This window comes from Puma concolor, chromosome E2 (assembly GCF_028749965.1).
Source record: "Puma concolor isolate L17-30 chromosome E2, mPumCon1.1.hap2, whole genome shotgun sequence".
NCBI lineage: Eukaryota > Metazoa > Chordata > Mammalia > Carnivora > Felidae > Puma > Puma concolor.
In genome coordinates this window covers 61,866,268-61,878,864 of record NC_141681.1, presented here as the reverse complement: position 1 = coordinate 61,878,864, position 12,597 = coordinate 61,866,268, and the positions used below count along the sequence as shown (strand labels likewise).

Sequence of the window (12,597 nt, the reverse complement as noted above, 5' to 3'; positions counted from 1 at the left end):
ATCAACACACACACGCACGCACGCACGCACGCACACACACACACACACACACACATTCTTGAGCCTGATCCACAGGGTGCCTGATTCAGTAGATGTGGGTTCAGGATTCAGAATGTGCATTTCAAACGAGATCGTAGGTGACACTGTGGGTGAAGTCCAGGGATCAAACTCTGAAAACCAGAGGTCTAGGAAAAGTGGCATTGACTGGTTCCAGGCCCCAGTCCACCACGATGGAGATTTGCAGGTTCGGAGAGGGAGAGCCAAGATTTCTCACCCACACGCCCTGATTGTGTCTGTAGTGAGCCAAGTAAAGGAATGGCCAGCTGGGCATGAGTCCCAGGCCCTCCACTGCTGAGATCTACGAAGCCTGCACTGACTGAATTATCCAACACCTGCTTATTCTGCCTAGAACTTATCGCAAACATATCCATACAGTTCATCCCTCACAATTCCAAGTGTTTTCTCCTCTTATTAAGGAAGCCTCCCTTACTGGGCTGAGTAATATTACATTCTACATTCTAACGTAGTACCTATTTCCAAAGTTACTCGTTTTGTTCCTGGTCTTTCGTTCTTGAATACAACACGGCTCCCGTGACTGCAAGGGTCTTTATCTATCTTACGACGTAATATCTCCCATGAAACTGAAATAAGTGCCTAAAACCAAATATTTGTTCACAGATCATGAAGGAGACAAAGGAATAAACATGACATCTCAATTTCCCTGTATATTTCTTACAGTTCTGGTTACTCTAAATGCCCCCCTTTAACTTTTTCCGTGCTTGGAACTGCTCAAATTTTTCAAGAGTGGAGATTTGTATTTTGGAGACAACATTTCAGAGTGACCATTCTGGTCCCATGCTCAGCTTGATTCGTTCGGTTTTGAGACATCACTGCTAAAATTTCTCTGAGACATTACCTTTTCTGACCTTCAACGGATGTTTCAACAGGGCTATTTCTGCCACCCCTGTTGAGTCACTACACACACATTAATAATAGCTCTTTGTAATTTGAATTTTATAAATGTTCTCCTGAGATCATATCAATTCTTCAAACAAAACAGTCCTCGCATCGCAAAAGATATAACACTTTTCAGCAGTGAAATCATGGATTTAAGATACTCCCAGTATCTTCAGGTTTGCATACAAGCTTTGCCTACAAGCTCCAGCTTGGAACACTGCAGCCCCTGTACCAAATCAAAATAGCATTTTCTCTCATGGATCTCTGTTTGAGATTGATGTTAGACTCCTAAAAGGAAGTAAATGTATTCAGGATATCAGATAAGACATATGAAGTGGATAAAAGTGTTTCTCAGTGAATGGGACAGAACAGTTGATTCTACAGGCAGGAGAGATGCTTTCTTGGGAATACACAGATCTGTTAAAGAAGAATTATTCAGACACTTGTTGAAACAGTAATACAAACTTCAGTCAGGACAATTCCCACAGGTGTAGGGACAATGGGAACTTGCAGTAAAGGCAAGAGAGATTAGACTCAACTTCACATTTTTTTAAAAGTTGGTATTTATGCCAAAGAGCATGGTTCAGGTGTGTGTGGGAGGGTGAGTGATAGAAAATCACTAGATTAAGGGGCGCCTTGGTGGCTCAGTCGATTAAGCGCCCGACTTTGGCTCAGGTCATGATCTCATGGTCCGTGAGTTTGAGCCCCGCGTTGGGCTCTGTGCTGACAGCTCAGAGCCTGGAGCCTGTTCATATTCTGTGTCTCCCTCTCTCTCTGACCCTCCCCCGTTCATGCTCTGTCTCTCTCCATCTCAAAAATAAAATAAACATTAAAAAAAAAATCACTAGATTAGGGAAATTCCTCCTAAACTGACCTAAAAGATACTAGCTGTAAGCAGGTCACTATAATGAGAGATCACCTGTGTGATGCCGAGGATTGAGGACATTTAATCAGGTATCAATGGTGATCAGATATTCAGGAGGGGAGATTCTTGCCAACCCAACTGAAAAGGATTCTCACTCCTGCCAAGGCCTGGATCTAGTCAAAAAAAAGTGTACAGTGTCTTAACTAAATACTATGCAACGAGAGACAGTCACATCTGTGTACTTGGGATTCTGGCGGCTCAACATCCTTCCTCTTATCTTTACTAATGTGGCAAAATCTGGGGTATTTTCTCTCTTGACCAAGGGAACTTAATGCTCTGGAGTGCACACAATTGAACTGAAATAAGATACTGTTTATTACCTTCCACTAGGCGTGGACACATTTTGTGTCTAAAACACTCAATAGAACGATGTGTTTCTTCGCTTTGTAGCCTTTGGGAGCATCACCAACAATATTCTCAGCCTCAGGGAGCATGCTGCCCTTTTCTGGGTCTGAAATAAGTCTCCAAGCACTTGGGTGATCAGCGGCAGAGAGCCATGCACACGGACATGGTTACATTCTGTCAAACGGGAGGGGAGCCTGCCCGTGTGTGCCTTTTCCCTTCGCCCCTCCAAGCAGACCTTGGCTCCTTAATGCAAGAGGCCCCTGTCCGCCGCAACGGAATTGTGGAGACTGCTTGATCCAGAAAGCCCTGAGCCGAGGGGCTGCGTCGTCCTCCAGTGAGAGCTAGAGGACAGACTTCCGTGTAGACAATACCGAGGGGCGGCACGTGGCGACTGTCTCCTGAGAGGGGCCATGTTGGCGCTCTTAGTTTTGCTCACCTGGTAACAGGTTCCGGAGTTCCGCTTCCACACTGACATAACGGGACCGAGAAGGTGCGAGGGGAGGCGCCAACCCTGCTGAACCGTTAGGGGTCGGGGTCGCCACGTCTCCCGGGCTACCCCGAGCCGAGAGGGACAGGGACCGCCCGCCCGGGTGACCACCGCCCACCCACAGAGTCCGATGGCGGTGGCCGCGCCCAGGGACCCGGCTGAGGTAACCGCGCGGCCCCAAGGGCCCTCCCCGCCCTCCCCCACCCAGACCCTCGAGGCCCGAACGCGGGGCGCCTGCTCGCGTCCCTGCGGCCCAGGTCCGGTGTCCGGGCCGGGAAGGCGCTCGCGGGCGGGGGCCCCGTGTCTCAGCGTCAGCGTGACGGGGTGCGGGAGCGGGCTGCAGGGGAGGGGCACGTGGTGAGGGGCGATGCAGAGCACTGAGGCACAGGGCCTGAACTGCCAGCCGAGTGGAGTCGTAGTCTTCAGGGCCGGCAAGAGTTCGGGGAGCCTTGATCCCTGGAACCCGCCGTGGCCTCCCGCGTCCACGGCTGGACACGCCCCCACTTCCCGGGGCTGCAGGGGCGTTTTTGGAACCGACACGAACAGGTGCGCGCGGCCCCAGTCCCTCATTGGCCCCGACCCCCACCCCCTTGTCCTGGATTGTTGTGTCCCCGGGACTCTTAAGTGCCATTCCGCAAGTTTGGGGTCTGGAGACCCTGGAGAAACCCCAGGCCCGTGCCAGGAGTTACACGAAGGTGTTTCCGTTTGTGGTAATCGGTGTGGGGACGGTTGTCCCAGGACCTGGTAGCGAGGTGTGCACACGCTGGAGTTAACACCCAGCCGGAACTATTCAGGAAACGGGCGGTCCCTTTGTTTCGGTTGGGAACAAGGAGCAGGGGCACAGGAGTCAGGACCGGAACGACTGCCTGAGAAGTTGGGTGTCTCTTGTGGTGGGAATGGGAAGCTTGGATGTGAGCAGGGACGTGACATTACCAAGGGCCTCATGGGATCCACCCCGCTATAGCATGAAGTGTAGACTGCGGGTTCAGGGAGGAGGCTACTGTCATAGTCTCGGTGAGGGTTATTGGACCAGGGCCCTGGCTTACAGGTCGTTGGAGTCGGGATGTGTGTTTTAAGAAGTGACAACTCTATTTTCTAATGTTTCACCCTGTCACGGGGTGAAACAGAGGATTCAGGGATACTTCCAGGGTTTTGTTCACATGGACACGGGGAGGAAGCTCAGCAAACGGAGATGAGGAAGCTGGTAGTTTGAGTGATGGGTGGGCAGGAGATGTTTGGGGAGCACTGAGTGGACGCATTAAGTAGGCAGCCGACACACAGCTCCGGAAATCTGGGGAGGGGTTCAGAAGGGAGACCTCTAAAAATATCGTGGCTGCCGTGTGGGCCCAGGCGAGTGAGCTGGGAGTCACATCTGCGAGGAGCAGTCTTCTGGTTATGCCGGTAGAGCGATTATGGTGCCAGGAAGAAGGGGGGAGAAAGGGAGTTCGGGCTCGATACCTGGGTGATGGCGTGACTTGAGAGATGAGGGATGTAATGGCCATGAAGGGAGAGTGTGTGGGGACAGGATGCGCGGGCAGGTGGCCGCGGTTTCTGGCAGAAGAGTAGACGCGAGAGGGATGCAGAGGCTGAGGAGTGACAAGAGCAAGAGGACGACAGTCAGGCCTGAGCCTGTGGAGCTTCTCCACTCTGCGAACTCTGCCAGGATGTGTGAGGACGTTGGTGCAGCCGGGGCGAGGGGGGAGGGTTCGTTCATGCTGGAGGGTAAGGTCGCCTGTGACCTGCTGACCTGGTCACCTGTGACAGACACTAGGTCCTGCCGGTCTGAGGCAGGGTGGCCTGCACAGAAGGATCTTGGGGCTGCCACCACTAGTGGAAAACACGACAGGTCTAGAGTGGCGTTGGATCCTGTTTGTCTCTACCGAGCACACTCTGGAAGCTGGTGCTCACTGTGGTGTGAGGCCAAGAGCGAAGACCCCTGTGATGCCCTATCTCTGTGTGTGCCACACAGCCTTCCGGACCACATAGCCTTCTCCTCGAAGGTGCGTGTGCTGCTTAGCCCTTCGTGTGGGTTTCAGTTCCCTGCCAGCCCGTGGAGTGACTCAGATGGGCCAATCACGTCCTCTGACAAAGCAGGAGGCACCCCACCCTCTCTATCCAATGAAACCTGCATCCTTCAGCTCGTGGTTGCTCGCTCTTTCAGAACACAACAACCACGCTCTGGGCCCGTCTGGGTGCAGTGTCCTCCTCTCCCAGGTGGTGAATACCTGTGGGTAATAAAGTACTGTCCGTCTCCTCTGTACGGGGTCGGGTGCCGTGTGTTTAGTCATCCCATTGCCCTAAGATGGGACGCCCGCCCTCACCAGTGCGATGAAGAGTTAGTGATTACAATACAAGTCACATATGGGGAGGCCGGAGACCTTTCTGCAGTGTGGGACACTGAGGCGGTGTTGACCATGGGAATGTGGTTGTGAGATCCAGTTTCCAGAATTGTGTGTAGTTAGAGAGGGAATATGCCTGATGGCCTGGGGACCTGGTACTGAGACTTACGTGACCGTGGCCACCACAGAAGAATAGCCTGGCATGAGTGGGTGGAACCTCTGTGCCAGGTCCACAACTTGGATACGTACTTGTCCACGTGCCTCTTGTGTCGGCAGAACCCTGTGATCAGTGGGCCCATGAGGAGGGCAGAGCGCCTTGGCTGCCAGCACTGGGGCCTGGTTCCTCCTCTGAGTTGGGAGAATGGGGGAGGATGGGCATGGATTACGGGTGGGTGGGGGAAGGGATTGTGGATCTTGGGACAGGGGCTTTTTGTGGTTTCATCTGTCCCCATCATGCCAGGGTAGGGTGACCTTCGAAGACGTGGCCGTGTACTTCTCCGGGGAGGAATGGGGTCTCCTGGACGAGGCTCAGAGATGTCTGTACCAGGATGTGATGCTGGAGACCTTGGCCCATATAACCTCCTTGGGTAAGACCCTCAAACCCACTCCTGTGCCCTGGGCTAGTCTCTGCCCTCCCCATGTCCCCAGCAGCAGTCTGTCTTTACATTGGGACCACGAGCACTGCTTCCTTCCCCAGTTCCCTGGGTGGGGGCTGTAGTAGGTAAGGCTGGGGTCTGTGCACTGCCCTCCTTCCTGGAGTGGGACCGGCTTTCCTGCTGACGTGCAGGGAAGAGGGTGGAGTCTCGCGGTGGACCTAACGGACACCAGCTTCACTACCCTCTTCCTGCCTGGGTGACTTCGTCCACGTGCAAGGCATCTGCATGCTCCAGGTCAGCTGCCTTCTCTAGCTGACGCTTCGCCGTGCCTGCCTGTGCCCGCAGTTGCTTTCTCCGCCAGAGTTACTGCTTCCACGGACCATGGGCTGTTCTCACGAGACCCCCTTCCAGAGTTGTCCGGGGACTCTTTAGTTCTCTTTCCCATAGGCTGTCATGCGCTGGGCTGTTCTAGGCTGCTGGTGGCCACTCATCGGTCCGCTCCTTCTCCTTAGTACCTGTATCACGAAGGTGCCATATCCTTGCTCGTGGTGGGAGTGGGGCTGGATCGGGGAGCCTGTGGTGGTTCACAGTAGGTCCGGTGACCCACCCACAGGATGGCTCAGAGGCAGCCAGGCCCTGCAGAGTGGCACCGGGAGGAAGACGACGTCAGTGTTGGGTTCAAATTGCCCCCAAAGCCTATTCTCTTTGACTAGTACTTTGAAGCCAGTGGCCGTACTTCATTTCTGTCCTTCCTTGCCCTTTTATGGCGCTTTGCCGAATGTCATCCCTGTTACTTGTCAGTTCTACTCGAACTTCCAGCCCTGGGTGAGCGTCACAGCTCTGGGCTCCATATGGCACCGGTTTTTCTCACCACTCCACCTGCAGCACTCTGCACAGTGGCCGCTGTGTATTCTGTCATGAGGTGTGGCCGTGTTCTTAAGCCGTCCCTGAACACCACCTGCCCTGTCACAGTCCTGTTTCCTTGAGCCTTGACACACCCTTCTGCACGGCATTGGTGTCACCACGATAAGTTCCTTTGGAAAGTTGTTTGCAGAGGACCGAATTGTAGACCTTTTGCCTCCTCTCTGTCCCGCCACATGCTTGGCCTTCATCTCGGAAGGCCTCTCTCAGTCAGTGTTCTTTGTACCCCACTACTGCTAAGCAGCCCCATCCTCAACCTCAGCCAACTCTGTGGTCCTGCAGACAGGCCCGTGCATGGGTTCCCGGGTTTGTTGGCCACACATTTGTAGCTCGTGTACTAGCCTCCCTCCCGTCAAAGTCAGCCCACGCTTCACCAGCATTTCCTGCTTTCAGGCTGCTGGCATGGAGCAGGGGACGAGGACGCACCCGAGCAGAGCGTTTCTCTACAAGGAGTGTCACGGGGCAGGACTTCCAAGGCGGCTGTGTCCTCCCAGAAGGCCCCCCCTCGTGAGGTGTGTGTCCCGGACTTGAGGGAACTTTTACATTCGACCGAGCACCACGCGACACCTGGTGGACAGAAACTGCACAAGATGGGGGCGTGTGACAAGCAGGTGTATTTCGACACACGCCTTGCGCACCAGCAGCAGCGCACTGGAGAGAAATGCTTCGGGAGCAACAGGGGCGGAGCCTCTTCTTGGAAGGACTACACATTCTGTGTGTCCGGGAAGCCCTTTTCCTGTGGCGAGGTTGTGAGGGACTTGTTGGCGAGCTCGAGATTCCTCCAGGACCGGGCCACACACACCAGGGAGAAGTCAGACAGGAGAGCTGAGTGCGGGGCGGCCTCTCACGGAAGGAGAACTCCGTGCACCTCGGGAGAGGGCGCCAAGGACCTCACTTGCAGACACACCCTTGTTCGTCACCAGAGACACCTCAGCAGAGAGAGATGCTTCATGTGCAGTGAATGTGGGAAATCTTTTAGCAAAAGCTACAGCCTCAGTGACCACTGGAGAGTGCACACTGGGGAAAAGCCTTATGAGTGTGGGCAATGTGGGAAGTCCTTTAGGCAAAGCTCCAGCCTCATTCAACACCGGAGGGTTCACACTGGAGCAAGGCCTCACGAGTGTGACGAATGTGGGAAATTATTTAGCAACAAGTCCAACCTCATTAAACATCGGAGAATTCACACTGGAGAACGGCTGTACGAGTGCAGCGAATGCGGGAAGTCCTTCAGCGAGAGCTCTGCGCTCCTTCAACACCGGAGTGTGCACACTGGAGAGAGGCCTTATGAGTGCAGCGAATGCGGGAAGTTCTTTACCTACCACTCCAGCCTCATAAAACACCAGAGAGTTCACTCAGGATCAAGGCCCTACGAGTGCAGCGAATGCGGAAAATCCTTTACTCAGAATTCCAGCCTCATCGAACACCGAAGAGTCCACAGCGGAGAAAGGCCTTATAAGTGCAGCGAATGTGAGAAATCCTTTAGCCAAAGCTCTGCGCTTCTTCAACATCGGAGAGTTCACACTGGAGAGAGGCCTTATGAGTGCAGCGAATGTGGGAAATTCTTTACTTACAGTTCCAGTCTCCTAAAACACCAGAGAGTACACACTGGATCGAGGCCTTACGAGTGCGCTGAATGTGGAAAATCCTTTACTCAGAACTCTAGCCTCATTAAACACAGGAGAGTTCACACTGGAGAAAGGCCTTATGAGTGCAGCGAATGTGGGAAGTCCTTTAGCCATAGCTCCAGCCTCATTAAGCACCGGAAAGTGCACACCGGGTAAGGGCTTGAGGAGTACGGTGAATTTGGGAAACGTTTACACGTGTCTTCCATTTCAGTGACCGTTCAAATATTCACACCAGAAAAAAGGCTTTATGAGATTTGAAGGTGGGAAATATTTACGTCCGTGTCCAAGCTCCTAAAACACCACAGTGTCACATCAGAAGAAGGCCCGGGAATGTGGCCGATGGGAGAAGGGGCTGACTGAAGTCTAGCCTCGGTGCACTCCAGAGAACTCACACTGAAGAATGGCCTTAGAAATGCAGTGACTGTGAGAAAGCCTTCAGCCAAAGGACTTACCTCATCGGAGATGACAAATTTCAAATGGGAGACCGACCTGAAATGTGCAGGTATACAGCATTTAGGTGTTCGGTGTGACAGCGCTGGAGGAGAGCCTTTCGGAAGGTGCCATTTGCCTGTGTTGAACCTCATACATCTAAACATCCACAGGAACCCCAGGGATGTGGCCGCTGCAATGCACTTTGTGAACCTGCCCAGGGCCATGCTCCAGTGTCAGGGCAGGTCCCAGATGACCATGAACAGCCCAAGTACTTGCTCCTTCCCCAGTGTCAGGGCAGGTCCCAGATGACCATGAGCAGCCCCAGTATTGCTCCTTCCCCACTTTTCCTCCCTGAGGAGGTAGGGCATGGATCTCACCCAGTTTTGGCCTAGAGGACTGTTGGTGCATTGAAAAGGTGGACTGCATGTCTCAGGGCTGTTATTGTCCTCGTGGCTCTAGAGATGGAAATCCCAGCCTCCCAAGTCACCAACCCAGCAGTCACCCTCCCATTGCTCTTGTTTGTACCATAATAAAGGTCTTACTGTTTAAGTCACTGTTAATCGTGGGGATTCCATTCACTGTGCGTGTATGAAGTTAACTGTGTTTGCTAGCATGAGCATGTGGACAGATTCGTGTGCCTTAGAAGGGACAGTGTGACGGCAGAAGATAGCTCTCCAGTCAGTTTAGTTTGTATGGCTGCTTGAAGACTTTAAGGGAAGGCTGAAAGGCTCTGTGATCCTAATTTATAGTTGGATGCCAGGATATGTTGTAGGGTCAGAGTTTCAACCCGAAGAGCGGCAGTTGTTGGCTGTTAGGACAACCTTCAGGGCTTCTAAGCAACATAAAGTTGTTGTCTTGTTCACAAGGGATATTGATGGTATAGTGAGTGCCCGGTGCTCTTGAAGGAAATCTATTCCCCAGGCCTGGCAGCACAGCCACAGGCCTTGACGTCCTGAATTCTGTAGGTAGCATCACTGGTTTTAAGACTATAAGGGCCATGGGCATGATCACTGTGACACAGATTGGATTAATAGAGAGTGCAGGAGACCAACAAACTGGAGTGATCCTCTCTGAAAAGGGCATCCACAGTATTTAGGCACTATGACCTTGAAGGATGAGCAGGTACAGAAAATCTCAGGACCTCCAGAAGGGTCTGTCTTGTGTAGCTGAGGGCCTGTCAGAAAAATAATCTCAAGGTCTTGTGGATTCCTGTGTCCCCTCTGGGCTGTTCACCAAAGTCTGTTACAGATGCAGCAAAATGAGGACAGAGACAGGAGAGAGCTCTTAGCTCAACAGTGAGGCCTTTTTGACCCAGCCAGTGTCTTTGTTGAATGACACGGAAACACCTTCATTGCTCACCTAATTTTCCTGCCGCTGACACCTATGTCTTCTGATGAGGACACACATGGTGGAGTCAGTATGGTGGCCCAACGTGATATCTGAAGTGTAGGCAATCCAGACCTTTTTTTTCTTTTCTTTCCTCTACTTTATTTTATTTTTTTAATTTTATTTTTATTTTTAAAAATTTACATCCAAATTAGTTAGCACATTGTGCAACAATGATTTCAGGAGTAGATTCCTTAGTGCCCCTTACCATCTAGCCCATCCCCCCTCCCACAACCTCTCCAGCAACCCTCAGTTTGTTCTCCATATTTAGGAGTCTCTTCTGTTTTGCCCCCCTCCCTGTCTTTATATTATTTTTGTCTCCCTTCCCTTATGTTCATGTGTTTTGTCTCTTAAAGTTCTCATATGAGTGAACGCATATGATTTTTGTCTTTCTCTGACTAATTTCACTTAGCATAATACCCTCCAGTTTCATCCACGTAATTGCAAATGGCAAGATTTCATTCCTTTTGATTGCCAAGTAATACTCCATTGTATATATACACCACATCTTCTTTATCCATTCATCCATCGATGGACATTTGGGCTCTTTCCATACTTCGGCTATTGTTGATAGTGATGCTATAAACCATGGGGTGTATGTGCCCCTTCGAAACAGCACACCTGCATCCCGTGGATAAATGCCTAGTAGGGCAATTGCTGTGGGTCGTAGGGTTGTTCTATTTTTATTTTTTTGAGGAACCTCCATACTGTTTTCCAGAGTGGCTGCACCCGTTTGCATTCCCACCAGCAGAGCAAAAGAGATCCTCTTTCTCTGCATCCTCGCCAACATCTGTCGTTGCCTGAGTTGTTAATGTTAGCCATTCTGACAGGTGTGAGGTGGTATCTCATGGTGGTTTTGCTTTGTATTTCCCTGATGATGAGTGATGTTGAGCATTTTTTCATGTGTCGGTTGGCCATCTGGATGTCTTCCTTGGAGAAGTGTCTATTCATGTCTTTTGCCCATTTCTTCACTGGATTACTTGGTTTTTGGGTGTTGAGTTTGATAAGTTCTTTGTAGATTTTGGATACTAACCCTTTATCTGATATGTCATTTCCAAATATCTTCTCCCATTCTGTCGGTTGCCTTTCAGTTTTGCTGACTGTTTCCTTCACTGTGCAGAGGCTTTTTATTTTCATGAGGTCCCAGTAGTTCAGTAGTTCATGGCAATCCAGACTTTTAATGTGAACCTTATTGTTAAAGCTTCAGTCAGGTACAAATGACATGCAGTTTCCATCATTAAATTATGCAGTTTGATGTTATGACATTCATGTAACCCATGAAGCCATCGATCATGACCATAAACCTTCCCACACCCCCATATTTATTTGTGTTCCCTGATAATCCATCCTCGAGGCAGCCATTGACTTGTCATTATAATAGATGAGTTTGCATTTTCGAGAATTTGTATGATTGAAGTCTTAAAGTCTTTAGTCCATTTCCTCAGGTGTCCTCATGTGGCACTTATTTTGGAATTCATCAGTGGTGCCTGTACGAGCAGTTCATTTTTATATCGCTGAGAAGTGTGTCCTGTCGAAACGACGCTATTTACTTATTTATTCCTGTTAATGGATATTTGTTTCCAGGTTCAGCTGCTGCAAGTAAAAATGCTGCAGAAATTGGATTCAGTTCTTCATACTGACAGGGTCCTCTCTGTTGTGTTAATCCTGGAGTCAGCGTGTGGGTGAATGTAGGGCCTCTAAGGGACCCCAGATTGTCATCTAAAATGACCCTTCCTCTTGTATTCCCACTAGCAGTGTATGAGAGTTCCATTTCTCTGGTATCTCTGCTAGGAGTGGGTACGGTTAGTCTTTTTAAATGTGACCCAGTTGGTACATGCGTAGCAGTATCTCACCGTGGTATAGGTGCGTTTCCCTCATGTTGCATGATGTTGAGCAAAGCTCTCGGGCTCAAAATACGAGATACGGGAGGAGGCTGGTCATGGAGTCAAGAAGCCGCATCTATACTGTAGCAAATTCAAATAGACAAAAGGCCGAGCACTTTATCAAGTGAACAATAAAAGCTAACAAGTGGTCGGTGGTACATATGGTTAGAAGCCTTGCAGATTTACCTAATACTTGCCTAAGGCTAAATTTTCCATCCTGATTGGAACCAACCTGCAGTAAATAAGGAGAACAACTGACAAACCCCAGCACTTAAAATGATATATCAGAGGTTCAAATATTTTGATTTGATTCAAATCAAATTAGGTTCAAGTACATTTGATTGTGTGTAATAAAGTTTTTGGAGTCATACAAGAGCATTTCCATCTTAGAAACACATTCTGAAGGGATTAGGTGAGTAACGACATCACGTCTGAGATCAAATTTAAACTCCTAAGTGGATGGGGGTAGATGAGTGAAGAATGACCATAAAATGATAGCCTTCTCCGTTTGGGGAATTTATTTGGAAATGCCATTATAATGGGTAGAATATGTCACGTTATGAGTAATATCATATGGTGAGGAGGATAAACTCAAAAGGACAGAAGGAAGCTTTTAATACCGTGAGCATGAAAAGGACAAAACATACGTTCAAGATATGAGAAGTTGAGGACAGTTATGCCTGAATTAAATTGTTTAAAAG

General features: G+C 50.2%; 1 protein-coding gene across 3 annotated transcripts; it reads left to right on the top strand.

Moving 5' to 3' along the window:
• Window positions 1-2,628: 2,628 nt before the first annotated feature.
• Window positions 2,629-9,187, top strand: LOC147573902 (uncharacterized). 3 transcript variants are annotated; one of them, XM_086688500.1, is made up of 3 exons: window positions 2,629-2,877; window positions 5,519-5,640; window positions 6,964-9,187. In XM_086688500.1, exons 2-3 carry the CDS (start codon window positions 5,607-5,609, stop codon window positions 8,349-8,351), a joined length of 1,422 nt encoding a protein of 473 aa, XP_086544626.1. In that variant the 5' UTR covers window positions 2,629-2,877; window positions 5,519-5,606; the 3' UTR covers window positions 8,352-9,187. The 3 variants fall into 3 exon arrangements, with proteins under 3 accessions (XP_086544626.1, XP_086544624.1, XP_086544623.1); XM_086688498.1 differs by having other exon boundaries at window positions 5,514-5,640; XM_086688497.1 differs by lacking the exon at window positions 2,629-2,877 and having other exon boundaries at window positions 4,867-5,640.
• The last annotated feature ends 3,410 nt before the right edge of the window (window positions 9,188-12,597 follow it).

Bases quoted from the DNA above. Each gene is read 5' to 3' on its own strand.
- LOC147573902 (XM_086688497.1), top strand. From the start codon at position 5,415: ATGGGGGAGGATGGGCATGGATTACGGGTGGGTGGGGGAAGGGATTGT. The intron at 5,641-6,963 runs GTAAGACCCTCA...TCCTGCTTTCAG, and splicing joins GGCCCATATAACCTCCTTGG to GCTGCTGGCATGGAGCAGGG.